This window comes from Rhagoletis pomonella, unplaced genomic scaffold (genome assembly GCF_013731165.1).
Source record: "Rhagoletis pomonella isolate Grant_MI unplaced genomic scaffold, Rhpom_1.0 Rhpom_scaffold_00006, whole genome shotgun sequence".
NCBI classification, from domain to species: domain Eukaryota; kingdom Metazoa; phylum Arthropoda; class Insecta; order Diptera; family Tephritidae; genus Rhagoletis; species Rhagoletis pomonella.
Window position 1 is genome coordinate 41,830,593 of NW_023458560.1, and position 26,876 is coordinate 41,857,468.

General features: G+C 35.9%; 1 protein-coding gene across 2 annotated transcripts in view; it reads right to left on the minus strand.

Moving 5' to 3' along the window:
* The window catches only part of LOC118740760 (glycerate kinase-like), a 43,883-nt gene extending 24,745 nt beyond the window's left edge, over positions 1–19,138 (minus strand). Inside the window, exons 1-3 of one of the 2 annotated variants that reach the window (XM_036472420.1) lie at positions 17,896–19,138; positions 17,400–17,828; positions 17,264–17,336 (exon numbers count right to left, since the gene is read on the minus strand). In XM_036472420.1, coding sequence (XP_036328313.1) covers positions 17,493–17,828; positions 17,896–19,056 — 1,497 coding nt within the window. In that variant the 5' untranslated portion in view covers positions 19,057–19,138 and the 3' untranslated portion in view covers positions 17,264–17,336; positions 17,400–17,492. Of the gene's footprint in view, positions 1–17,263; positions 17,337–17,399; positions 17,829–17,895 lie in introns of those variants that run through there. The other variant, XM_036472419.1, reaches the window with a different exon arrangement.
* Positions 19,139–26,876: the final 7,738 nt, after the last annotated feature.

Here is a 26,876-nt window from a genome sequence, read left to right on the forward strand (position 1 = left end):
CGCTTAAAAGTCATTCACGCAGGCCAGCAGCCAGCTAGTCACCGCACTACCAGCATAAACACATACATACACACATCTACACATAAAATTCCATGGAATTCAAGCGCAACCGAATGTTACTCATACGCCCTGTGGGGTGTAGTTGACGTGCATTTAGCACACATTTGCATGTAGTGTATGTATGTATGTAAGTAGATATTTTTATTCAACTACGATAAAATGTTTATATTTTTTTGCTTTGTTCAAAGCTATTTTTAGCTACAATCCCAAATGCTATTTACGAGATTATTTAATAATTAATAACGTAGCGCATGCCTAGAAATACTCATTCGCGTGGATGTCTAAAAACTGCGACATACAAAAATAAATTAAAACATTTACATATTTATAGCTTGCAATGGAATTAAGGAAGATTAACATTTTGATAAAAATGCATTTTTTACTGTGAAACCTAATATGGAGGCGCAATTAGTTTAGCAAATGAAATAAAAAGAAACAGGAAAATACATACATACATATAACACAAATAGTTTGACGTATATACATACATATGTACGAATATTCCAGCTTAGACGGTTTTGCAATAGCAGAAGCGAACTGATCAAAATTTAGGTTTATGATGACCACACATTCATTTTGTCATCTTAGTTATGAAACTTCATAAAAGCTAAAGTTGTATAGTTACGAATTTGTTCAAAACACGGGCTTTTAATAAACAATGGAACTATTGCATGTAATTTATTGCTTTTTTATTTTATTTATTTTTTCAGTCTACAGGTTTAGTGCAGGTGATTGATCGTCTTTCTTTATTAAATTAACAAAATGTATGTCGAAAAAATTTATCCCAAAATAAATGATTTTCATAACAAATTATATTAAAAAATATCAAATGCATGAAAATTATTTTGTATGGACTCTAAATCGAATTAAGAACCAATCTCAAAGAAAGGCTGAAAAATTAATAGGAGTGGAGAAAAATAAAGGAATGACTTGCAAGTTTAACTAACCGATTTACAGCTACTTTAATTTGAGCTATATTCGCTCGGAACATCTAACAGAAATTACTGTAGAATCACTGAAAGCCTACATTTGAGGTTAATGGCAAGTTCTTTGTAGCAATGGGCACCTTTTCATTCACCTTCAAGCCATCCGTGGTGAGGTTTATTTGAACTAGCTTTCATCCATTTGTTACTTACGGGAATATGAGAATGTATATATGTATATGTGTACATACACTGAGCCAAAAGCACAATGGTTTTTTCAACCCAGTTATTTATGGTTTGATTTTTTCATGATGAATAAGCCGAGTGTAAGAAATGTGATTCAAGTTGAAAATTTGAAAACAAATTCGTATGTCTGGCTGTAGCTGAACATGTAGAAGTGCTTGTTGTTATTTGATTGCTACAGGCAGGTTCGAGTACGAACATCGTTTGCGGCAACACATCATTTTTTATTTTTTATTTTTTTTTGGTTTTTCTTAATTACGAAAAAGCATCTGTGAAATGCAGAACCAAATCAAACGACGAAGAATATCAATTCATGTTCAACATTTGTGGATAAATTTTCAGAACGGCTGTGGCTGAGTGTGCAGAGATGCTTGCTGTTATTTGCTTACTTTCAGAAGAATCGCATCTTCCCGCCAGAGGCAACGTGCTAAAGTGATATTAAAAAATTTTGTTTTGTATCTCCGAATTATGAAGTGCAGAACATAAGCGTATTCAAACGAAAAAATCGACAACCAAAAATTTGGTTAATGTAAACAAAAGTGTGGTTAATATTACAAAATCATTGTTGAAAATATCAACCAAAGCATTTTTAATATTAATTAAAAATCACGTTGATTCCTTTTCAAGTTTGAATTTGGTAATATTAGCCAATTTTTGGTTGATTTTTTCTCAGTGTACATATATGTATATTAAGGTGCCCATCGATTTTTTTTTTTACATTTCAAGACCCTGCCCCCTTATTTCCTTCTGTTTTATGAGAAATATTTTTGCCTATTTTTATAGATTTTTCAAAAATCGTTTAGCGGTCGCGACTTCTAATATTTAGGTCAGAGGGTTTTGTTTTGTATATTTATCAGGTTTTAAATGACTAGTTTTCATTCAATTTTAAAAATCGAACATATTGTGAGAAGAGGACGTATAGGAATTTAAAATGATGTATAATAATCTATTGTTAGATTTGGATTGTCGGGATTATTTATCGGGAAAATTAAAGAAAAAAGCAAATATAACAATTTTTTCTTATTTTTTAAGTTTGGACCCTCACTTATTTCCACATTTTAAAAATTTGTAGTACTATCTAAAATTAAATCCATTTTCAAATAAACTGATACTTCATTTATTGCAATCGTATAAAAATTGTCGAAGTTAGGCAACTTTTCATATATACGGCCAACAACTGTGCCAAGTTTGGGAAAAACTTGGTGGAGCGGTTCCCAAGATATACACATATAATCATGCGTGGGCGTGGATACGCCCATTTTCTAAAACCGTTATGTGAACAAAGTTATAATACGCTTGTGCACAAGTGCGCTCGGGTATAAAAAGCATAACAATTACGGTGCCTGCTTTAAACAAACTTGTTTTGCAGATTTTTTGGTTTGAATACTCTTTTATTCTGTACTTCACAGATGCTTTTTTGTATGAAATTAGGAAAAAGTAAAAAAACCAAAAGTAAAAGTTGCCTCTAACAACAATTAAACCTAGGGCCTCTTGAAATCAAATAAATAATAGCAAGCCGCCCTGTACACTTGGCTGCGGCAGAACATGTAAATATGTATGTCTTCGAATATTCAATTTGAATCAGATTTCTTACAATCGTTCAAACTAATATATTTTTAAGTTTGTTTAAAAAATACTTTTTCTGTGCAAAAATTTTAAATCGCATCTTACTTTTTCATATTTCATATTTCATATTTATTTAATATTTAATATTTATTTTTCTTAGTATTTGTATGTACAAACATATGTATAAGTAAGCGGTTGCATATTGATGTATGACAGCTTGAGTGAAATAGAAAACAATGCAACAGCTGTGGGCTGCAAATGCTAAAAATAGACTAGCAACAATAAAAATAGTGGAAATACTAGTAAATTACAATCGACAAAAATAGTAGCAAACAAACGACAACAAAAACAATAGCCACAATACAGTACATGCTGCTGCTACAGACTACATAAAATAATGAAAAAAGCTTAGCAAAATATTCAGTTTTGCATATTTGTGGTTGCGAACAGTGGAGCTCTGCTTAGGCTATCTAATTGTAGCAAATTGTTGCTGTGTTTTACATGCATACATATACATATATGTATGTATGTATTTATGTATGTATGTATGTGTATATGTATTATGTTGATTAGGGTGGGTCATTTTTTTTTTTTGACTATGCGCATATAGCATGGAAGGATTCTACATGTAATTCTAAGCAAATTTGCTAAAGAAACCATGGGTCTAAAATCATTTTGGTGTTTGCCAAATTGCGAAAATAGGTTTCAAAGAAAATGTAAAAATTCACTGTTGCGCCCCCTAGTGGAAGTTTCAAGAAAAAGAGAATTGCAGAAATTGATTTCTCGTCCCACAAAACCTCTTATTGCATGTTATATACGACACTGCAGTAAAATGCTAAGAATCCTATTTTTGCAATATGGCAAACTTCAAACTGCATTTAGACTGATGGTTTCTACGGCAAAAGTGCTTAGAATTACGCGTAGATTCCTTCTGTTCTATACGCTTGTAGTAAAAAAAAAAATCTCCCATTCAAATTTACCCGTCCTAATGTTCATATTTTTTATTTAAAGAGATGAAATATATAAAATTTGCTACTGCTGTTTTACCGCCCTTAAGCTGCGCGTAAGCCTAGAAGCACTATATTTTTTATACTATCTGTACATTTTTTTTTTGTTGCTGTCGGCTGGTGTTATTTTCCATTGTTGCCCACTACGAGTACAAAGTTGTACTACAAATATACATTTGTACATACATACACACACAAATGTACATACATATGTATGTATTTAAGTACGTATACACGCTAGGGTGGTCATTAAATTTTCAGACATCCATAAAATTTAAAAATAAATTTTATTAATTTGATTTTTTTTTTTAAATCGCAAAAATTCGAAAAAATTTTGGCTTTTATCAGCCATAGCTCAGCGAATTTATAAAGTTATATGAATACGTTTCAGTAATATGTGCAACTTATCAGATTTCAAGACAAAATTTTGTCGAATTTTTGTGATTTAAAACAAGATTATTTTTTTTGAAACCCTTAAAAATATTTTTAAAAAATGTTTAAATTTTCGTGGCTGTTTTTATTTGGCACGTAAAAAAAATAATAACAAAATTTTCATTTTATTAAACCCAAAAATTTTTTTTAAAAAGTTGAAAGTTTTATGGGATGTCTTTATTTTGTACGTAGCAAACTTTTAAATTTTCGTGGTTGTTTTTTTTTGTACGTAATAAAAAAATAAGGATGCCCCATAAAAAAAAAAAAAACATTAATTTTTTCTAACCTTTAAAAATTTGTTTAAAATTTCGACATTTTCGTAGATTTATATATATATATATATTTTGTACGTAGCACAAAATAAAGCGCTGTCCCATACAAAATTTATATGTTGATATTTTTAGGGACCACCCTAATGTACACCCACCGCCTCTCAGCCAACGAACAAATTGTTATTGCAATTAACACTGTACTGTACTTAAATGCTAATGTCGTGCACATAGTCTTGCATTTATAAGTTGTTTTTTGTTGTTGCTGTTACACTTGCTACCCGCCTGAATTGTGCTACTGTTTGATTGTTGAGTGTCGGTTTTTTTGCCTATCTTTTTCGTCTTGTAATAATTACGTGTATTTATTATGATTTATTGCTGTTATGCGATAGACGTACATACATACATATATGTATTGCCAGCAAGCAAAAGACAATAGCAACACTACAGCAACAAATAATGCTTAGTAAAATAATTGAAACAATATATATGTATCATAAATGAAGACAATAAATATTATGTATCAGCTGTTGCATTTTGACATACTTATGTATGGCATACATATGTAAATGTATGTACAGTGACGAACAAAAGTATTGGCACAGTGAATTTTTCGCCATATATGCAAAGTTTTTTACTGTAATTTATTTTCGATAATTTTTTATAAAAATATAGTTCATTTTACACCAGAAAACGTAATAATAAAATCTCTAAACTTTGTGCAAAACTCAGGAAAATTCTTTAAATTTGCACACTAATTTGCAACTTTTTATTCAGATTTAAAAAAAAAATTCAAAGTATGCAGTTTAATAGCCCATTCAAATTTAGAATAACAAAGTGCAAGTTTGAAGTCGCTAGAAAATCGCGTTGATTTTTGGCAATTTTTTTAGTGGAAGGTGTTGCTCATTTTCTCCATACAAAAAATAATTGTCGAATTACTTTGTATGGAAGAACTTGCGTGAAAAAAAATTACCAAAAATCAATGCGATTTTCTAGCGACTTCAAACTTGCACTTTGTTATTCTAAATTTGAATGGGCTATAAAACTGCATACTTAGAATTTTTCTAAAAAATCTGAATAAAAAGTTGCAAATAAGTGTGCAAATTTAATGAATTTTCCTGAGTTTTGCACAAAGTTTATAGATTTTATTATTATGTTTTCTGGTGTAGAATGAACAATATTTTTACAAAAAATTATCGAAAATAAATTAGAATAAAGACCTTTGCATATATTGTGAAAAATTCACCGTGCCAATACTTCTGTTCGGCACTGTATATGCATGTGTATTTGTATATGCATTTCTATAGATATTTGCATATATTATTGCTGTTCAAAGTGGCACATTCTCACTATAAACAAAGCTTCTTTGCACACTTGCAAATTAGCTCGTCTTAATAACCATAATTAAGAGTCACGGTGTAGATCTTTGTAAGAATATTTTTCTTTGAAATTTAATTAGTTCATGGTTTTTGATATTAGTGTATGAGATACAAATGATTTATAAGCAATCAAGCGCAATTGTTGGAAATTCCATAAAAAGCTGAATGTCATTTGATCAAAATTTAACAAAATTTATTTATTCTATAGAAAAAGGCTTAACGAGCTACATGGAGAACTACGAAAACGAAGGCGGTTGTCACGAACACGAAATCTTCGTATGCGCTCTTGTTACGGAACGGGACTCCCCCTTGGATTATCTGCGAGGCGAAGCAGGAAACCTCTATACCTTTATCGCTTCGGTACTTCAGCTTTCGTTCAGAGAGATAGCATCTAATGATTCTGATTATGTAATTCGGGAACTACATCTCTATAAGGATTTCCATTATGTGGCATTATGGAGGTTAACAGACCTCAGATTCGGGTTCAGAGAGTCCAAAAATCCATATATAAGAATTTTCTTGTTTATTCAATCCTTCGGCATTTAACAGATCTCGGATTCGCATTCAGCGCGTCGAATATCATAGGGATATAGAGGTTTTTTTTTGTAAACCTGTGATTGGAGCTCTGCCATGAAAAACAGTTTCACATCGATCTTATATGCTGTTTAGGCACGACTACTAACACCAAGCGCCCAAATTCATCTTATGCACTGCTGCATTTGCAAAAATTTCCTTTACGTAATTTATGAAATTTTTGCACATGCACTTCTCAACTGCCATGTAATACAATTTTCTAAAGGTATAATTTGATGACAGTTCAAAGTATGCACGGCCTATTCTGATGCATCCTACGGACACTGCTTTGGGGGAGTCTTTTGCGGACTCTGCATGGTTTACAACCATGGAGAGGTGGTAATATTTGACTACCATTGGCCTACAGCGCCTACCCACAAATTTATGGTATCAATATCAATACCGTACATTCCTAGAACCTCTTCTCAGAAGCAAACGAAAATTCGCAGCTCTTTGCTGTGTCGAGCTGGCTGATCGATCATTTCGCCATCATAAGTAAATGCTGTATGCTGCGGATATCAGACCCTTGAAATTCTCATTGAACAAAAAAATCTAATTGCCGCCTAGCAATGCAAGAAAGTTAGAATTTTTATACAGGCTTTTTCTGACACTTAAACCATTTTTTATACTTGGCTGAATTTAGAAATCGCACTGACTTTTCAATCTTTTATTCAAACAAAATATTTTCCGTCCATACACTACACACTACATATAGCACTTTCTGCAGCCAAACGTAAAAACAGATACTCCAATCATCTGTGTTTCAATTCACGCTTCAATTTTATTACTTCCTCTTTTATACTGCCAGGAATTGCTAAAAAAAATTGCGCAAAATTAGCCATGCCATTGAAACCATAAATAAATAAATAGTGGACAATTAACATGGAAAAACGCATTATGAAATTTTTTTCTAATCTAAGCTCACGCGCTTCGCAATCTTCGTAGGCCTACAACTCCCACATAGCAACACGCATACTACTATTTCCGTTTCCTCTGTTTGGAGAGAAATATTCCAACAAATAGTAAGAAGCGAATGACGTAGGCCAACAGCAATGCCGCTGGAGTTTACAAAAAAAAATTAAGGGAGTAATAAAATTTAGCAGCAATAAATTTTAAATGAACCATTTATGTACATAACGAATTTATTTTACGACTAAAAAAATTCATGGTTTTATTTTAATTTTATGGCATTCCGCCCGCCTATTCTACATACATATATGTACTTATACACATGCACGTACATAGTGTCGCTAATTGCTCATGTTGCTGCCGCTCATGATGACTTTAATGTTGTTGCTACTTCGTGTGGCAGATGGATTTTTTATTGCACTACGCTTATGCTTATGCTTTGTAACTGATGCTGCTGTTGCCTACTGCTTGCTGTGCTGTTCACTGTTCGCCGCCTGTGATCAGAGTCTAAATTTAAATTATTATGAGTCTCCGAGCTGTGATAGTCCAATTGTGGACGCGTCAATTTGTCTACTGTGCACATGTGGTAAGCTTTTTTGTTGTTGTTCTATTTGTAGTCATTGTATTAGTAGGCGTACGAGCAGTCGTCTGTCTGCAGTGCCTGTTCTGCAGTAACATCCCTAATTACGATTTTCACGCGCTCATTTCATGGCGTGTGTACCGCGCATGGCAATGTAGCGATTCATAATGCCTGTAATAATTATTTATGAACAGGTTGGGTTAAGCGGGCAGCGCTGAAAAGTGTTCACTCGGAGGCCACAAAGGCTCCATGCTTATCCCTGCATGTCTTTGAACCAGTTTGATTCTCTAGCGAATCCTACCAGTCCTTCCAGTCGAGCTTTTCCTAAGTTATCTAGGCTCTCGAAGAAGTAGTCTCCAAGAAATTTGAGGCGTTTTCCTTAGAGTGCTGGGTACTCGCAGAGGAAGTGCTGGATAGATTCCATCTCCCACTCATATCTGCAGCTTTTAACATGGCGGCCATGTGGCCGTTAGTATTCCTGTTAGAAGCCTAAAGTTTGGACTTGGAAAGCCTTAATAAACTCAGTGTTCTTCGTTCTTGGAATGCAAATTTTTCTACCTACTGTTGGTGGCTACCCTGGTCACTCCCTCAACTACTGAAGATAGAAATCGCAGGGGAGGTTTTACTATCTAGGTCGCTTCCCCAAGTCCCATCTCAGATTCCTTTCTGGCACATTCGTCCGCTTCCTCATTTCCTGGGACACCATTATGCCCGGGACACAGTAAGGGTTGATTATATGTTGTTGCAGAGCTTGTAGGGATCTTCGGCATTTCTTGACGCATATCGAGTTAGTCGTTGCCGACCCTAAGGCTTTGATAGCCGTCTGACTGTCAATGACGAAGGCAAGTTTAGATGGAGCTAGGTCGATCATGCTCACCAGCCTTGCCTCCATGTCGATTGCATATATCTCAGACTGGAAAACACTGATGTGATCTGCGAGGCTATAGGACTCTCAATGAGAGCAATATTAAATTCGCAGCCACTTCTGTCTGGAAAAAATATATCGAAGTTTCGATCGAAGTCAGTTTCCGTGACCTGATAATCACAGCTACTGTACTCCATCCACACTCTGTCGAGTCGCAGCCTGTTAGACGCCCTGGGCACTTTTAGCTGCGGTACTTTTAACGTATTGATCTATGGGTGGAATGTACAGGAGTGTCTTTAGCGCTGCATTGGGCGCTGTGCCTATGCATGATTGTCATTGTACCTGTTGCAGGTTGAGTAGATAGGATTTGGTCTCAACCGTCTCTCGCCATACCAGCGCGCCATAGGTGAGAGTAGGTCTAAATACCACCGTATAAATCCAGTGTATTATCTGCGGTTGTAGCCCCCAGTCTTTCCCAATCGTAGCTTTACAGGAGTTTAGCAGATTTTTCTCTGCCCTTCGGTGTTCGTTTTCAAAGAAAGTTTAGAGTCAAGAATAACCCCCAAGAATTTTGTCTCTTTTGACAATTTAAGATGTTCTCCACTGGAGGACGGAGTTCGAAATTTGCCTACCTGGTATCGCTTGGTGAATAGAACAAGTTCGGTTTTGGAGGATTTAACCCCTAGACCGTTTCCTTCTGCCCACCCTGCCAGATCGTTAATTGTAGAATCTCGCTGATCGTCGAGACGAATTTCACCAAAACCACAATGACTAAGTTAAATGTGAATAAAAAGAAAGCGATGATATTTTTTGGTAACTATAGTAGTTCGTCACTAATTGAAATTTCGAAAACCATCGGCAGCTAAGTTACGTTCGGTTGAACTTATAGCGCGAACACTTTGGAATTCCGAGAAGTTTTCAAGTAAAAATTCTGAACAGATCTTTTGTCTAAAATTGGCCACACAGATACCGTATGACCTTGGTTAACATATAGAGAGCCTTTTAAAGAGGGTTGCCACCTATTTAAAAAGATAAATTCAATTTAATTTATAATATGGGTGCCATGTGAAAAAGCTTTAGGAAAGCTTTATTTCGAAAATATTTTTAAAGAGAGTTATTAATAACATAAAAGCAGTATTATAATATGGGAGTAACAGAAAGAAGTCAAAGGAAGATTTATTTTGGAAATATTTTTGAAAAAGGTTGCCACTCGTACTATAAATATGTGACTGAGTATCGTTTGTTACTTCTTCAAGCTCAAAAGCCTGCAAGTATTTTGAAAAAATTTGGTTCGCAGAGAGATTATATGCTGGTTTAACATAGAAGAGGGTTGCCCCCTGGTTAGAAAGTTATATTAAATTAAAATAGTTTACTCAAATATAACAATATGGATTTCAGTTGAAAGAAGTTTAAACGGGCTTTATTTCAAAAAATATATTAAACAGGGTTACCATCTTTTTTAAAAGTCAAATTTCTTTAAGAATTTTAATGAACCATTTTTATAGGGACAACAAAAAAAAAGGGTTACGAAAGTTTTATTACGAAACTATTTAATAAAGTTAAATTCAAATTAATTAATGGGCGTTTACAATATGGGCGTCAAACCTTATTTCTCGAAAATATATTTGAGGAGTGTCACATGTTTAAAAATTCAATTTCGATTTACCTAGAAAGTTAAGTAAAATATTACAATCTGGGCTTCTTGCGTATTTAAACAAAAATTTTGTAAAATATTTAATAACAGAGTTGCCACCTTTTTAAAATGTATGCACAATTTTTCCAAGTTAAATAAAGTATAGCAATATGCTATTGATATGAAGCAAAGGTGTTGTTAAAAGCATTCTTCAGAGTTGCCACTTATGTATAAAAATAATTTAAATTGCCAAGTGACTGGCCTACGGGTATGCGATGATGAATAAACACAACAAATAAGTACAAAAATACTTATAAAGGTCAACATCTACGAACCCATTAATCACTCCAATATTTCTTGCTTTAAAGTACATATTTTATCATACTCGTACTCTGTGCATGCAAAGTTAAAATCGTCGTCTTCATGTCTGGAAGAGCATTGCTTCTACTACGGGCACAATATGTGATCATCTGCTGTGTGACAATTATTAAACATAAACATTACACACATAAATACATATATGTGTAGATATATGTACAATGGTTAGCTGTGAAGTTATAGCGTAATTAGGCTGGTCTTATTCATGCCATTGCTACTCGTCGATTTTTTTTTTCTATCTGGCCAGTAATTAAATTTTGTTCTTTATTCCAGTTCAGCAGCTTGAGTATCCCCACACGCAAGTGAACAAGTCAATTTAAATTTAAAGCTTATGTACTTGGCGCGGATTGCCACGCATCGCTACAAACACCAACATGACACTTCATTAGCTGGTGGCACATTACTCCTCCGCCATTCATATGGATGAAAGTGTGTGTGCAAGAGCAGTGACCAACCACCACCATTCATGCAGACCCACTGTCGATACTCGAGTGCTACATAAGGCTGCTCTTAATTAATAAATCAACGCGACATTTGCACTTTGACATACACACATATGTACCTACGCATTCATACATATGTACATATGTGGAAGTTATAAAGAATCCCGCGGAGAAGTACTTGTGCTGGTGATAAATTTAGTTTCTTGAAGTAATGTATTTCAAAAGCTCCCCTTCTGCGATGGTACATTGTGATATTTCGTATTAGGGACACGAATTTCGATGCGATACGATACCATATCGATAATTTTGCCATTCGATACCGATACTTTTTACTCGATAGTTTTCAAACGATATTTTTTGGAATCGAGTACCAGAACCCTTTTATCGTAACGAATTGTAAATCTACATTACAATGTTAATCAGCCTTACCATTTCATTTTCATTTTCCCCGAACCGGTTCACTTTTCACTTTTGGTTTCCATGGTTTTACTATGGGCGGATGACAAATTTTCGGGTGAATTTTTTTTCAGGCGAAACTCAGGATAAGGCAGAATGTAATTAATAAAATATTTTAAAAAACTTCTTTTTGATGTAGGTACTTAAGGAAAAGTACATATGGGCATTTCCATTCTGGCGTGGCGTGACGAAATGTTAAAAAATAAATTAAAAACGTCAAAATTTAAAAACTCTGGGAATTGGGCAAGACTAATTGTGTAAAATTTTGTTGTAGTATTATTTGAAATATTTAAGGTTAATTTTCCAAGTTCAAAAATGTAAAAATCTATCCTGCTGACGTTACGTTACTAAAATCATAACCGCCATCTAAGAAATGCAATGGGCAGGGCAAGGCAAGGTATGCGTGGAGTCTTGCGACGTCAACTATAGTTGCCACGTAAAGGAGCGCAAATTCGGTGTGGGATTTGTGGTGGGAGATAGTGATGGAAAAGTATCGATGGGGCTATCGATAGTATCGATGGTTTCATTTTGCCGCCACTATCGAATTTTTCTAAACACTATCGATAGTTGTTGGAATTGGACTATAAAAAAGATGAACATGCCTACATAAATATACATATATGTATGTATGTGGTGAACTCCTTTTTTTGTAAACATGTTCTTCATGGTTTTTGTTATAAAATCTGTTATTGAAATACATACACGATCTCATATTGTTTTACACAAGTTATTTTATAGAATCTGTCATATCACTTGCCAAATCTTTCTAGGACCATAAAAAATGGATTCAAATTTGCATATTTTCAAAATGTTGTGCCCAGTTTTACCAATCAATTTTAAATTTGTCGGGCCGTTAAAATTTAAAATTACACAATTTTTTAGGAGATTGTGCTATTTTAAATGTTAAGTTTGATACATTTTGAAATTGGTTGGTAAAACCGGGCATTAGTGTTATATCTCAACATATGTAAGAAAGCTTTCGATAGTATCGATAGTATCGAATATTTTGCACTATCACTATAGAAACAATCGAATGTATACACTATCGATAGTTTTCCAACACTAGTGGGAGAGAGACTCCGTCGCCGAGTACTGGCGTTCACCCCGGTGGACGAACGTCGAGCCATAATGCGCATCAAAGCAAGATTCTTCAACATCTCGCTCATCTGCTTGGAGCGTATATATGAGCGCTGCCCCTGACAGGATATCAAAATCGTGCAGGGCGATTTTAATGCCAAGGTGGGCAAGAGCGCCACTGTCGGAAAATTCAGCCTCCACGACGAAACGTTCGATAACGGACTGATGCTGATCGACTTCGCATGCTATTGAAACAAGCGATTAGCAGGTAGTAAGAGGTTTCCTATAGGTCGCAGGGAATTTGCCCCGAACCTCCCGCTGTATCATTCCATACAAGGCAAATAGCAATTAATAACAACTTGCAACTAATTGAAGACATCTATGTATGTATACTCCTTCAATTGGCATACTTAAACTTATGCGTTGAATTAGTATCATCCAATTCCATTTGATTAATTACACTTTTAGTTTTTGGATTTTGGCATAGACAAAAACAAGTTAAATCAGGAATAAATGTATGTCACCAATTGAACATAATCAATTATAATAATTTGTAAATTTTTGCATTACAGCATGTCTATGCAGCAAATCTGCATATCCGGGTGAATTCCATAATAATATGCACATATACTTATATAATTTTATTAATTGCCAACAATGCGCACATAAATAAATACATACATATATATAGGCGCTTCAACCAGTACTCAATGCCCAATTAATGAATCTAATAAATTAAAAAAAAAAGTATAAAACTGGCAGAATAACAGGGACTTCCAGGACTTCTTATGAAAATGTTCAAGTCCGCCATGTTCGTTGCTCACGTTTACGAAGAACGGTAGAGACTGAAAAGAAGCAGGCTTGTTTGTTAAGATATAGATTTTCTAGTTAAGCTGTTTTGGCACACTTTGCTGTGCCCTAAAGAGAAGTTTTGAAATAATTTGGGAATTGGCTAAGTAAATTGTAAACCACGTATGAGGGTCACATTGAGACCACTGTTTACAGCTTGAAATGGAACAGAAATCATTATTTAGCTGGGTTGAAAAAAAATGCAAAACTTCTTTGAGTAACAACAAGGCCGTATTAAGAGATTAGGTTATTTTGAGAAGGCCAGGTCTTAAGGGGTCACTTACACCTTTCTGAGCTTTTTGTACAAAATTTATAAAAGTGCCAGCCTTGAGAGAACCCTCAAATTAAAATGTCGTGTGTGGGTATTGAAACGCTGCATGCGACATAAATTTTTAGCATTTACACGACTTATACTAGGAATAGATCTTTGTAAGTATGTAAATATGTATACGAAAAGTGTGCGCGTTTTTTATGCATATTTAAACAAATTCAATTGAACTTTGCTTTAGTTCATTTGTCACTTATTTGCATACATACATACATACATATGTATGCGAGAAGGATGCTCACTATGGACCCAGCTGTGGTGTCGCTTTATTGGAGGGCGAACAAATTGAGCAGTAGTACGACATGTGCATAGCAGTACGAACAAGTGGTTGGTTGGCGCACGATTTATGTGTGGACAATTCACTTTAATTTATTTTCCACAGAAGCGCCAATGATTCAACACCGGCGCAATGCGCAGCTTCCAAGTACATACTTATGACATTAATTGCCATTTGAGGAATTCCATTTATTTAAATAGCGAGGCTAAAATTTGTAAATAATGCAAATAAAACTACAAAAAACTTGCAAACATTTAGAGCGGAGAATCAAAATCTGAGTAGTGCAAGGGAAAGAATCTGAATCAGGAGTGAGCTACTAAGAAATTTATGATGACTCAAGGTTGCCATGAATTAATTAAACTGTTATGCAAATTTATAAGTGTACGACAATCGTATGCCAAAGGAACAACGCACAATCCAACTAAGTTTTTAAATACATTTGAACCTACTAGAGACAATTAGGCACATATGTATACTTATGGACTTGGACTTGGACTTGGATTTGTATTTAAAGCTGCATAAGTATTTTTGTTCATACAGAAATTAATGAAGAACTCAAATAAAAATGTAATAAATTTATGCTGTTGCACAAGTACATGCGTATGTAAGTTTTTTAATGTTTCATAAAAAAATGTGCTGTTTTCAAAAGCGAGACATAAAATATGTGGTCCAAAAACCGTTTATACATCAATTTTCGATAGGTCTGATAGTTTCTGAGAAATTAACTAATAACTCCAGTTTTTTTTTTTATGAAAAAATTAAAAAACATGAAACTTCAACAGGTGAAAAATAAAACGATAACGACTGTTTTGAAACTATCAGCCCTATCGATAAGTGAAGAATTTCATTGACTTTCATTTTCCGTATATCCTATTACGATTGTTCAATTGGTTCGTAAGATATACATACATGATTAAGTGGAACCACTCTTTTTTTTAAGCTGAATAACGGTAAATTGCACATATTTTGAAAACGTATCCATAGAAAAAAAATTAACTCGATTTTTCGGAATCACCGAGCAATTCTACATAGGAATTGGATAGGGGCATCCATAGAACATTTTTGCTGTAAACCAGTGTAATTGTCCTTACAGCTGATTCCCTAAAAACTCGCTTCGGATCTGGACTAGGGACTGGCCACAGCTAAGCATCAACATAAATGCCAGTTAGCGTACACCAACTCTGATTTTTTGCTTTCAATTTCGATAGTGAAAGGCTGAGCTCCAAATTGCATCAAAGCAAAGCATCAGCCGCTTTTATTTTTAAACTATAATTGATGTTAGTGTCCAATAAACGCAAACACATTCAAATGGAGATTTGGAACTTGGTTGCGCAAATTGGGAATTTCTATCAATTATAGTTTAGAAATAAAAGAGGCTGATGCTTTATATTGATGCAATTTGGAACACATCAGATGTTACGCCATGCCACTGGCATTGACATATCACCTCCCTCTCACCGTCTCAAACAGTGGACGGCGAATTATGTGAAGAGTCGCTAGTACTAACTCTAGATCTGAGATATCAACCCATAAGAACTAACGTGGCATCCAATATGGTAGAATATATGTACATACTACTTCTATTTAATTCTGACATCTGGAATCTTTCGCGCCCGCCGGAAGAATTTTCTTTGATCTCACTTGCTCATGTTGCCCGATATTGTCGTCCCAGACAACGGCACTGATATCGCGTACTCCAAATTAAGGGGCAAAACTTCCGATATAGCTCGCTTCTGCAATGCAGGGTGGTTTACCAATTCAAGTACGAAATGTTCAGCGACTATTTTTTTCAGCTGAGGCTCCAAAGGCCTACCAATTCCAAACTGGAGGATAAGTTTAGGTGTTACTTTTTAAAACTTGCCATCCAGTCTACTCAAACAGAACGATATAGATTCATGTCTGACCAAAGGAATGCACCAAGAGACTCCTTAACGAATTTGGACCCTTACAACACCAGCGGCAACAACAATAGATAACTTTCGATCTCCGCCCAAAGCCTTAACCTAGGACGGAATTTCCATGCTACTGAATAAACTGAGACCTAAGGGAGTCAATTCCATCATTTCGGATTATTTCGCTGCTTAAGAAAGCTAGTGGGAAAAACCATTGAATGAACCATTGAATAGGAGCACAACACAATGCTCTGCAAGCATATCCTAGTAGGGAGCCACAGACGTGGACACCCGAACATACACCTGCTTGCAGAGGAGCCCTCGCCAAGGCATGTCAAAAAGCATCTTTACGAACTTAAATCACTTCATAAAGAAACCTCTGGACCCTTCAGCTTATCGACAGGCCTTGAGCGGCATTCACAGGGAGTCAGTCCCAAGCTACGTAGACTCCAGACCTGTGAATGCCGTTCTTGGCACAAAACCACCAGACATAGACGTGACGGAGCTTCGTCTGGCTCGGGAGACACGTACCATAATAGCCCAACTTCGCTCTGGCTACTGCAGCAGGTTGAACTCATACCTGAACAGATTAAACCCAACGCAACTAACGCCTCCGTCCTATTGGACAGAACCTATAGACAGACGCTGCACGCTTCTTGGGTCTTCCGTTAGTTGAGCTTGACCACAAAGACTGAGATACTAACCGATCTGAGCGGGGTTGTTGTAGCCGCTCCAACAACAACAACAGATTTATATGCAGGCATGGAGGTAAAGTTTCAGCTTCCACAAGAGACCTGCTTTAGTCTAACGCTGCAGCTGGTACAACCAATTGAATGTCGTTGTTGTAACCACATACAAATTTCCCAAAGAGTTTTTATGGAATGTTGATGGAGTGACAATCCTTGGTCAGATGTTAATCTGGGTCGTTCCGGTTACATAGACCCGACTGTTGTCGAAACCAAAAGCTATAAGCAAGATCATTAAAGGCTTGCAGACTTGGACGAAATTCTATTTACTTAATATCTTCACTTCAAAAATAAAATATCTACTATTTGCGCTAAGTATATTCAGAAGATATGTACATTAAATAGAAAGTACATAAGTATTTATTTACATATGTATGCAACAACAATATTAAATGCAGCAGGAACTATGCTTTTCTTTATACATAAATTAATGGATTTTCCTTCAAAGTTGCTAGAAGAAACACTTCCTTACTAAGAATTACAGCTTCTAATTGGAATATATGTATGTACTTACTTAAAAGCGCAATCCAAACTCCCTCCGGTAAACATACTAATATTTAACACTTTATATTCGTTCTCTAAAATTTCGTCCATATTTGTACTAATACTATGCAATCAAAAGGAACTGCAGATCCATTACATTAGTGCCTGTATGGCCAGTCAGCACATGATATTCGCCACCGTTCAAATTCTTATAAAAATTATACGAATCGCTATTTTGCAGGTAAGCCTGCACATTGTTTAAACTCATAGAGGTGTTCTTCAGAAAGTCGCTTATCACCAAATCGCAACCAATTGCACCTGCTGCTGGTGTCGGACCATCAATACCGTCCGTGCCGGCGCTAAGAAAGATGACATTTTCGAAATCCGCATTTTCGTATAAAGCGAGCGCCAAACGCAAAGCCAATTCCTGATTGCGGCCGCCCAAACCGGTACCAGTAACCTGCAGAAGGAAAACGTAAGATTTTTACTAACGCGAGCCAGCTAAGCGAAGAGCGCTAGATGCTTACCTTGACTGTGGGTTCACCTGCCAATATCAGTAGCAGTGGCTTCTTCGTGCGCTCACACATGAGAAGTGTCTTTAGGAAATGCTGAAAGATTCGCGCATCGAAGGGGAATCTTTTTTTCAATTCATGCTCATCGAGCGCACCCTTGCGAAAACTGCAAAGGTCTTGCAAAAAATCTTTGTATTGGCTGACAAGTTCTTGCACTTCACCCTCCACTGTTGTGCTGGCAATGAAAGGATTGTAGCCACACTGTAGTGCTTCCTGCACAGCCTGCGCTGTAGCAACGCGATTGTCACCTACCATATAAATATAATTATTGCGTGCTGGTTCCATTTCTGCTTTCACTTCCGGCTGCTCCACTAGCACACGGATATGCTCAGGTAAATCGGCGAATAATTCATATTTCTCTAGTACCTCTTTCGCCGACAGACGTTTCGCTAGAGCGCAACAAGTCGGACCACTGGCTATTATGTCGACTGGATCGCCCACAACATCGCTGATGACAAACGAGACGACAGCAAAAGCGTTACGTGCGGCGGCTGCCAGCCGACCACCCTTTATGTCGGACAAAGCAATGCGCAACACATTCATTTCATCAATACTTGCGCCACAATTTGCCAAACGACGTACCAGCTGCATCTTTTCCGACAGTTTGAGGGACGTACGCGGTAGCGGCAATAGTGCAGAACCACCGCCAGATATCAGCACAAAGAGTATATCATTTTCGGTCATATTCGCGGCGAGTGCTTTGATGCGCTGTGCTGCCTGGAGTGCCTGCTCGTCGGGTTGATTGTTTGGTGCGCCTTCGAAAATTTCAATTATCGAGTTTGTTGGCAACTGCATCTCGGGTACATCACGGAATCGCTGCCTTGTGCCCACTGGTATGCTTAGAACACCACTCACCAGGCGGTTCCCGAGCGACTTTTCCAGTTGCACTGCCATGCCGAGCACAGCTTTGCCGAAACCAACTACATGACAGTGTTTACGGGTGATATCCAAAGTTTTACCTTGTATTTGTATGCTCAGCCGGCGACCATCTTCACTCGGCTGTGGTCTAAGAATATACTGGTTGGTTTCGCTGAGCAGTTGTGCTGGTCGTACGGACTCCGCAGAACGTTGAAAGATGTGCCGTAGGTTCTGGATATGCTGTAGTTTAGCTGACATGACTCTAATGGTTCAAATGAAGAAATTCGATGTTCACTTTCCTTATCAGTATACGGAGGCCGGAATATGATTTGATAAGAAAATTTATAAATAAACTACAGCTTTTCTACAGCTGTTGCCGCTAACAGCTGATACCGAGCGGGAAAACACGCAAGCATAAATGTCAAGTGGTCAAGCAACGGGCGATTTCACCCGCAGATGTCGCCGCGAAAATTAAAATGAGAAATTTCTAGTCTGACAATTTAAACGGTAGTAGGGACGTAAATTTCACCGCGTCATCTACCCGCAAGTTTTTCTACGATTTCTGAACTTCTGGTTCCGTGTATGTTTACAAGCATAACTGTCATTTTTTTTTGGCGGCGTGGTTTCTCCGACTAAGTACATATTTTATCTTTCTTGTGAAAAATCGTGTTTTAGTGAATAAAATCAAATAATTAAATGAAATTTTGCATGGAGAAAGATAAAAAGTGTTCGATAAAGTGAAATTCAATTTAAAAATACATATTCGCGTATAAGTTTTTGTTTAGTATTTATCACTTCCTCTCTATGGGGAGGAACAGGAAATGGAAGGTGCTTCAATTCAATAATTTAATTCATAAATTTATTGGGTAAATGAACAAAATGTGGTGAAGAGTGAAAAATAGTTGTGTTAAGTGGATGCAAGTTTTCCACTGAAATTCTGTGAAGGAAATGACACCGCCGGATGTTTTACGTATTTTCATCTTCCTTTCTATGGAAAGGGACGGGAAATGGAAGGTGCTTCAGTTCAATAATTTAATTCATAAATTAATTGGGTAAATGAAAAAAATGTGGTGAAGAGTGAAAAATAGTTGTGTTAAGTGGGTGAATGTTTTCCACTGAAATTCTGTGACGGAAATGACATCGCCGGATGTTTTGCTGCTTTTCATCTTCCTTCAGTTCATAAATACATATGTAGATATGTAAATATGTACATAGGTGTGTACATAAACGCTTATAAATGTATAGATATGCATCGGAAATAATATTCAAGATACATTCAGCAAGGTAAGTGCATAGCCTTCTTTAAAATTAATTATATGTATGTGCCGAATTTTAATGCTCCACTCCCAGCATTGTTCCATACCGACAAAATTCATCCGTGTTTTTGTTTTTTATTTCGAAATCAAAGTGCTCAAAGTTTTCCATGTATTTTATATGGGAAAAATCTTGAATCCCTGAAAATCAATATTTTTCTATTAGAAAACTCTATTTCTCTTCAGAGGACTTGCAATAATAATAGCCAATTGTTTCCTTTACAATTTTTTAATACTTTTTGGGGGACCCATAAAAAATATGTACATACATACATATGTAGTTAATGTACATATCGCTTACCACCTGCAAAAGAGGCACAAAACAAAAATCATATCCGATAATATAACTGCTTATAGATGAAACAGATTCAACGCAATTAATACCGGTAGGTATAACATTAGTTTGATACGTAGAGAATATTTTCATGAAGAAAAAAAAATATTTGCATTATGTGGAGATAAATCCCACGAATTTATTTATGTATGCCAAACGATCGATCTATTTTGAACTGCGACTGAAGTGTCATATGTATCTTATCCCTTTATAATTCGTAATTCGTAATTCGTAATCGCAACGGGTTTTAAAAACTAAAATTATGTGAAATTACGAGCGGTGTGATGCTTGTGGTAAGAGCTAAATGCTATGCTAGATAAAACGTTTGCTTGTCGTTGCGTCACAGATTCGATTTGATGTTATCCAAAAATTTATAATAACCTAGTTTTCTGCTAAATAGTTATTGCAATAATCTATTTTGAGTGAGTTTGCTTAAGTAGTTACTAATTTATCAAAATTTTCATGTTTAAGTAAATTTCCTTTAAATAGGACGTGGTTCTTTGATGTGATGAGTAAAGAAAAACACGTGTGAGTCTTTTGAAGATGTAAAGCCAGACTAGAGATGTGTAACATGATGTGTATTAGAGATGTGACAGTATTGCTTAATCTATTACCAACACCCTCACTTGATGAATTACCAATTCATTTTAAGTACTAATTCACTTAAGTAAAATATTTTTATGTAAATAATTCATTCATATGTATACAAAGTATCATTATTGTTTAGATTCACAATGTAGAATTTACTGTGCACATTTCATTAAAAATTTTTTTGGAGTTCAGCATAATCCGCTAAGTTTGACACAGGAGGAGTGTTTGTCCTTAGAGACAGCTTTGGTTAAATTACCAGCCGCCATTTGCTCAGAGGAAATGTAGTTTATGGTGACCACAGCTTTTTGAATCATATCCCTAATGTGGTGATGTCGATATGTTTGGTGCGATTTCTAAACCCGTCGGACTCAGCTAGGTCAATTGCGCTTCTATTGCCACAACTAATTGGAATAGCCTTGCATGAACTGGGATCGACTTCAATAATAAACTGCTTCAGCCACAATGCTTCCCTCACTGCAGATGACAATGTCAAATACTCAGCTTCAGTAGTTGATAAGTCCTCCGTTGGCTGACGATTGCTGTTCCAGCTGATTGCTGCATCTGACAACTTGAAGATGTAACCATTGAATGATCTTCGTTTATCAACGTCCTATGCGTAGTCCGCGTCACAAAAACCTGTAATACCTTCATCGACATGTTTGATGTGGCGTAGTTTAAAATTTGAGGTCCCATTTAGGTAGCGAAATATACATTTGACCGCTGGCCAGTGAACCGCATTGTAGTTAGTATTGAATCGACTTGCATCATTGAGTGCGAAAGCAATATCTGGTCGAGTGCTCTGCGCCAAGTATAACAAGCATCCAACGGCTCATTGGTACGGAAAACGATTAAGTACGCTCCATGATGATTCCTTGCTTGAACCCTAACCTTTCGAGAGCTTAACATTCTGATCACTCGGAGTAGAAATTGGCTTACAGTCAGCCATACGAAAACGCTAAATATTTTCGGACTTGAACCAATTTTCCTGGGACTATTGTTGGCAATTAGTCACGGTTGATGACAAATTAAACTTCTTAACTCAAAGCTTACTCTATTTTTTAAATAAGCACGTGCCACTTCCTAAGCTTACACCCGCGAAGCTAAAGTGGCCTCCTTTAAAAACTGCAACATCGCATACAATGTTTCGAAAAGAAGGCCAAATATTGACAATTGGAGTGCTTATAAGCGAGCTCGGAATAATGCTTCCGCTTCTGTTCACCTCGTTAAAAAGAAATACTACTGTGACAAACTCAACACTGATTTGCCCCCTAAACAGTTATGGTCTAATTTGAAAAGGTTAGGCGTACGGCCATGCTCTGAAGCTTCTTGTTTTCTCGAACCTAATCTCCTTAACACATATTTTGCTTTATCCAATTCTTCAGTAGTACATGGTAGCTCACAACACATGAAAACCTGTTCCAGATCATCGCCCTCAAGGACATTTCAGTTCGTATGGGTAGCTGAAACTGAAGTAGCGAAGTGCATTTACCGCATAAAATGCAACGCAATTGGCACCGACGGCATCCCAATTAAATTTATAAAATTAATTTTACCAAATATTATAAGCTGTCTCACCCATCTGGTAAACCACTGCTTCACTACTTCCACTTTCCCCTCCGGATGGAAAGTAGCAATAATTACCCCTCTAGCTAAAAAACCTGGTGCTCCGTTCCTGCTGATTTTAGACCCATAAGCATACTGACCGGATTGTCGAAAGTATTCGACATGCTTAAGTATGGCGCAACAAATATCCGAGTTCATTGAGAATAATAACCTACTCAGTCTTTGTCAATCCCTAACACTTTTATGCCTCCTTGATTTCTTCAAGGCGTTTGGCATTGCCAACCACAGCCTTCTGTGTGGCAAATTAACTGACTATTTTGGATTTGCTGTAAATGCAGTAAAACTTCTAAATAGTTATTTAAGTAACAGAATGCAGAAAGTTAAAGTCGGCAACACGCTTTCAAGGTTGGTGGGAAGATGTTGCGGAGTACCACAGGACTCTGTTCTAGGTCCCCCCTCTTCAGTATTTTTATAAATGATATTTTCAACTCTTGCTCACATGTTCGTCTACACGCTCACGCTGACGATGTTCAATTATATATCTCTAACCATATCAGCAAGGTTCAGGATATAACTCGTAAGCTTAATGAGGACTTCTGCTCGATTCTTGAATGGTCTGCTGAAAACCTACTCTGCCTATATGCTCAAAAATCGTATGTACTTATTACCAATATTCAAAGATAAAATCCTACTTTCTGACATCGCTCACCTTTATATTGGAAGTGCAAAGCTTCAATTGGTTGACAAAGTGAGAAACCTAGGTTTTACTACAAATTCCAAGCTGACTTGTGAGGGCCACATCAATGAAGTTGTAAAAATTTATTACACCTTGCGCTGCCTCAGAGTATCCTCACTTTTCGTATCCTTAGACACGAAAAAAAGCTGGTCTCTAGTTTTATTGTTCCTCAATTAACGTATTTCGAAATAGTGTACAGCAAATTAAACTCTAATTCCCTCCACAAACTCGATGTTGCATTTAACCATGCCTCTGGTATGTATATGGCTTGAAGAAATTTAACCATTTATATATTTGTATATTTATGTTTAAATTGCTTGTTTATAAAAAACCGGAATATCTATATGATAAGCTTAAGTTTTCCAAATGCACACGCGCCTTTCATTATACCCGAGCGCACTTGTGCACAAGGGTATTATAACTTTGTTCACATAACGGTTGTTTGTAACAGGCAAAACGAATCGAGATAGATATAGACAAATGTATTCATAAATGATCAGAATGAAAAGAGAAATCGATTAAGCGGTGACTGTCTGTCCGTCCGTCCGTCCGTCCGTCCGTCCGTCCGTCTGTGCACACGATAACTCGAGTAAAAATTGAGATATCTTAACGAAACTTGGTACGTGGACTTCTTTTGGGCATAGGACGGATGGTATTGAAAATGGGCGAAATCGGACAATAACCACGCCTACCTCCCTATATAACGGTAATTTTCAGAAATACGAAAAGTGCGATATTTTAGTAACTACTGAAGATAATTCACTCAAAATTGATATTTACAATGAGTCTTAGACGAAAAATAAGAATATTAAAAAATTTTGGCAAATGGGCGTAGCCACGCCTACTTATAGTTTCATGTGTATATCTTGGTAACCGCTGCACCAATTTCTTCCAAACTTGGCACAGTTTTTGGTCCTGCTACAACATACCAAATGGCCGAAAATTTTTAAAATCGGACAATACTCACGCCCACATCCCATATAACGGTAATTTAGAAAAATACGAAATCCTCGATAAATCAGTAAATATTAAAGCTAATTTATTCAAAATTGATGGTGGCAACAATTTTTTACCAAGAAATACGCTTATGATACCATTTTGGAAAATGGGCGTGGCACCGCCCACTTATGATCGCATATATGTATCTCGCTAACCGTTCTAGCAATTTGAACCAAACTCGGTATGGTTATTGTGCTTGCCACATAAAAGCAAAACGTTGAAAATTATTGAAATCGGACTAAAATTACGACCGCTTTTCATATAACGGTATATTTCAGAAATGCTTGAAACTGCAATATTTCGAAATTTAAGGACGCTAATTTACTTAAAATTTATACACCCCGGCTTATCGTGTAGCGGTAGCTTTCGGAAAGGTTCAAAACATATATTTAATAATTGCGCCGGGTATTTAATGTTCGGCTCCGCCCGAACTTAGACTTTCTTACTTGTTTTATATTGCCAAAGTTTAATTATTTAAGCACTTCAAGACTTTTTTTTTTGTTAATGGATTCAGACTCTGGAACTCCCTTCCATTGTCTTTAAAAAAACTCGCTGTGAAAGCAATTTCAAAAAACTCATCTTTGATTTTCTCTTTAGTTTTCTACGTTTTATACAATTTCTGTTTGTACTCTAGTCACTGCCTTTTTTTTGTTCATTTGCATATTTATATATTTATATTTCTATATTTGTTATTACATATATTTTTGTTACTCTATACTTTTATTCTAATATTTGCATATATGTACTTATTTGCTCTTTGTATTGCGCAATAAAAGATTAAATCTTAATGCGCTAATGTATTTAACGAAATAAATAAATGAAATGAAATACTGAGACCGCGTCCATATAGTCGATTCCCATTCCCTTTCTGGCGGCTAATGCAATTAAAAATCGTATTGTTGTATAACGCACAACTCGTGAATATGTCTCTTGATGATCTTGACCAGATTTTTTGGCACAACCTTTGTAACGCAATATATTCCCATAGTTATCGCGCTTGGTTTTGAATACCCATTTGTACTTAATGGCTTTTCGACCCTTGGGTAAATCAACTAGTATCCAAGTGCTATTCTCCCTGTGAGAACAAATTTCTTCTACCATGGCTTGTCGCCAGTTTTTACTATCTTTACTATTCAATACTTCTATTGCTGTACCCAGGTCAGGGACAATATTATTGCATGATATGTATAAGACGAACTCACCAAACGCTTTGGGTTTTGGCTTACGCGAAGACTTTCTTGTTTCTTGCACTGGGATCTCGTTTATCGGCTAATAAAGTGGAACACACTCTTCATATTCGCTGCCAGTACAAGTTGTTTCATTAACCAATGCCTACTACTTCTGACAAGCTGTTGCAATTTTTGTCGTTTGAATGCTGTTCAAATGAGTCGGCTCTCACTGAAACTGAATCATCTCTACCCGCAAGCTGAGTGCTGCTTACTCCCAGTATGTTGTTTCGGATAACTTTGATCCACACTTTCCACATCCCTCACTTTATTCGAATCAGTACACGTTTTGGTGATGTCTACTTCCATGTTTGTTATAGTTTTTGGTGTTCGATTCGATGCAACGGTAACCTTTTGTATTACCGTCATAACCAACAAATGTCATTTTGTTCGCGGTAGTTTCGGAATATCTACCATCACTGGGAATGAAAAAATCCTCAAATGTGAGATGTCGACTCTTTTTTCCAGATCATATTTCTTCTGGTATTTGGTTTTCTAATGATGAGCAAATCGATCTATTAACAATGTAAGCTGCCATAAACCTGGCACGTTCCACTAATATGCGATTCATCCGCGCAGCAATGCAAACCCAAGAAAAATCGCGTTTTTTCTCGAAAAAAGCACCAAAATCTTATTGGAGTATTTAATGGATTTTGTATGCATGAAAAATTGTATTGTAAGGATGCCGATTCAAATTAATAATAAATAATATAAAAAAAAACTTTTTAATATACAACGCTTTTATAAATGGACTAAAAAGTAGAAAATAATATTTCTCAGTCCCATAGAATTTGTGTTGATAACTTTTGATTTTGAAATTTTAGCAAAAGTCATTATAAACAATCTATGAAATTGAAAATGAAAAACGTGCAGCGCATGCAATACAAAGCATTCGATTTAATTGACAATAGTCAAACTACATAACGTAGACCTAAAATTTCTACAGCGAAAGTAGAACTTTGAAATCGATTTTAAGCGGTCGTTATTCATATACCCACATACATATATTACTTTTCTTATCAATTCAAGTGTATTACATGCGCCCCACGCTTTTCATTTTCAATTTCATACATTGTTTATAATGACTTTTGCTAAAATTTCAAAATCAAAAGTTATCAAAACAAATTCTATGGGACTGAGAAATATTATTTTCTACTTTTTAGTTCATTTATAAAAGCGTTGTATATTAAAAAGTTTTTTTTTTATATTATTTATTTTCTACTTTTTAGTCCTGTCTGAATAAAATTTTGCAATAGATATTAAAATAATTCAACGATATTAATAGAAAGGTGCACACACATGCATTTACATATGTA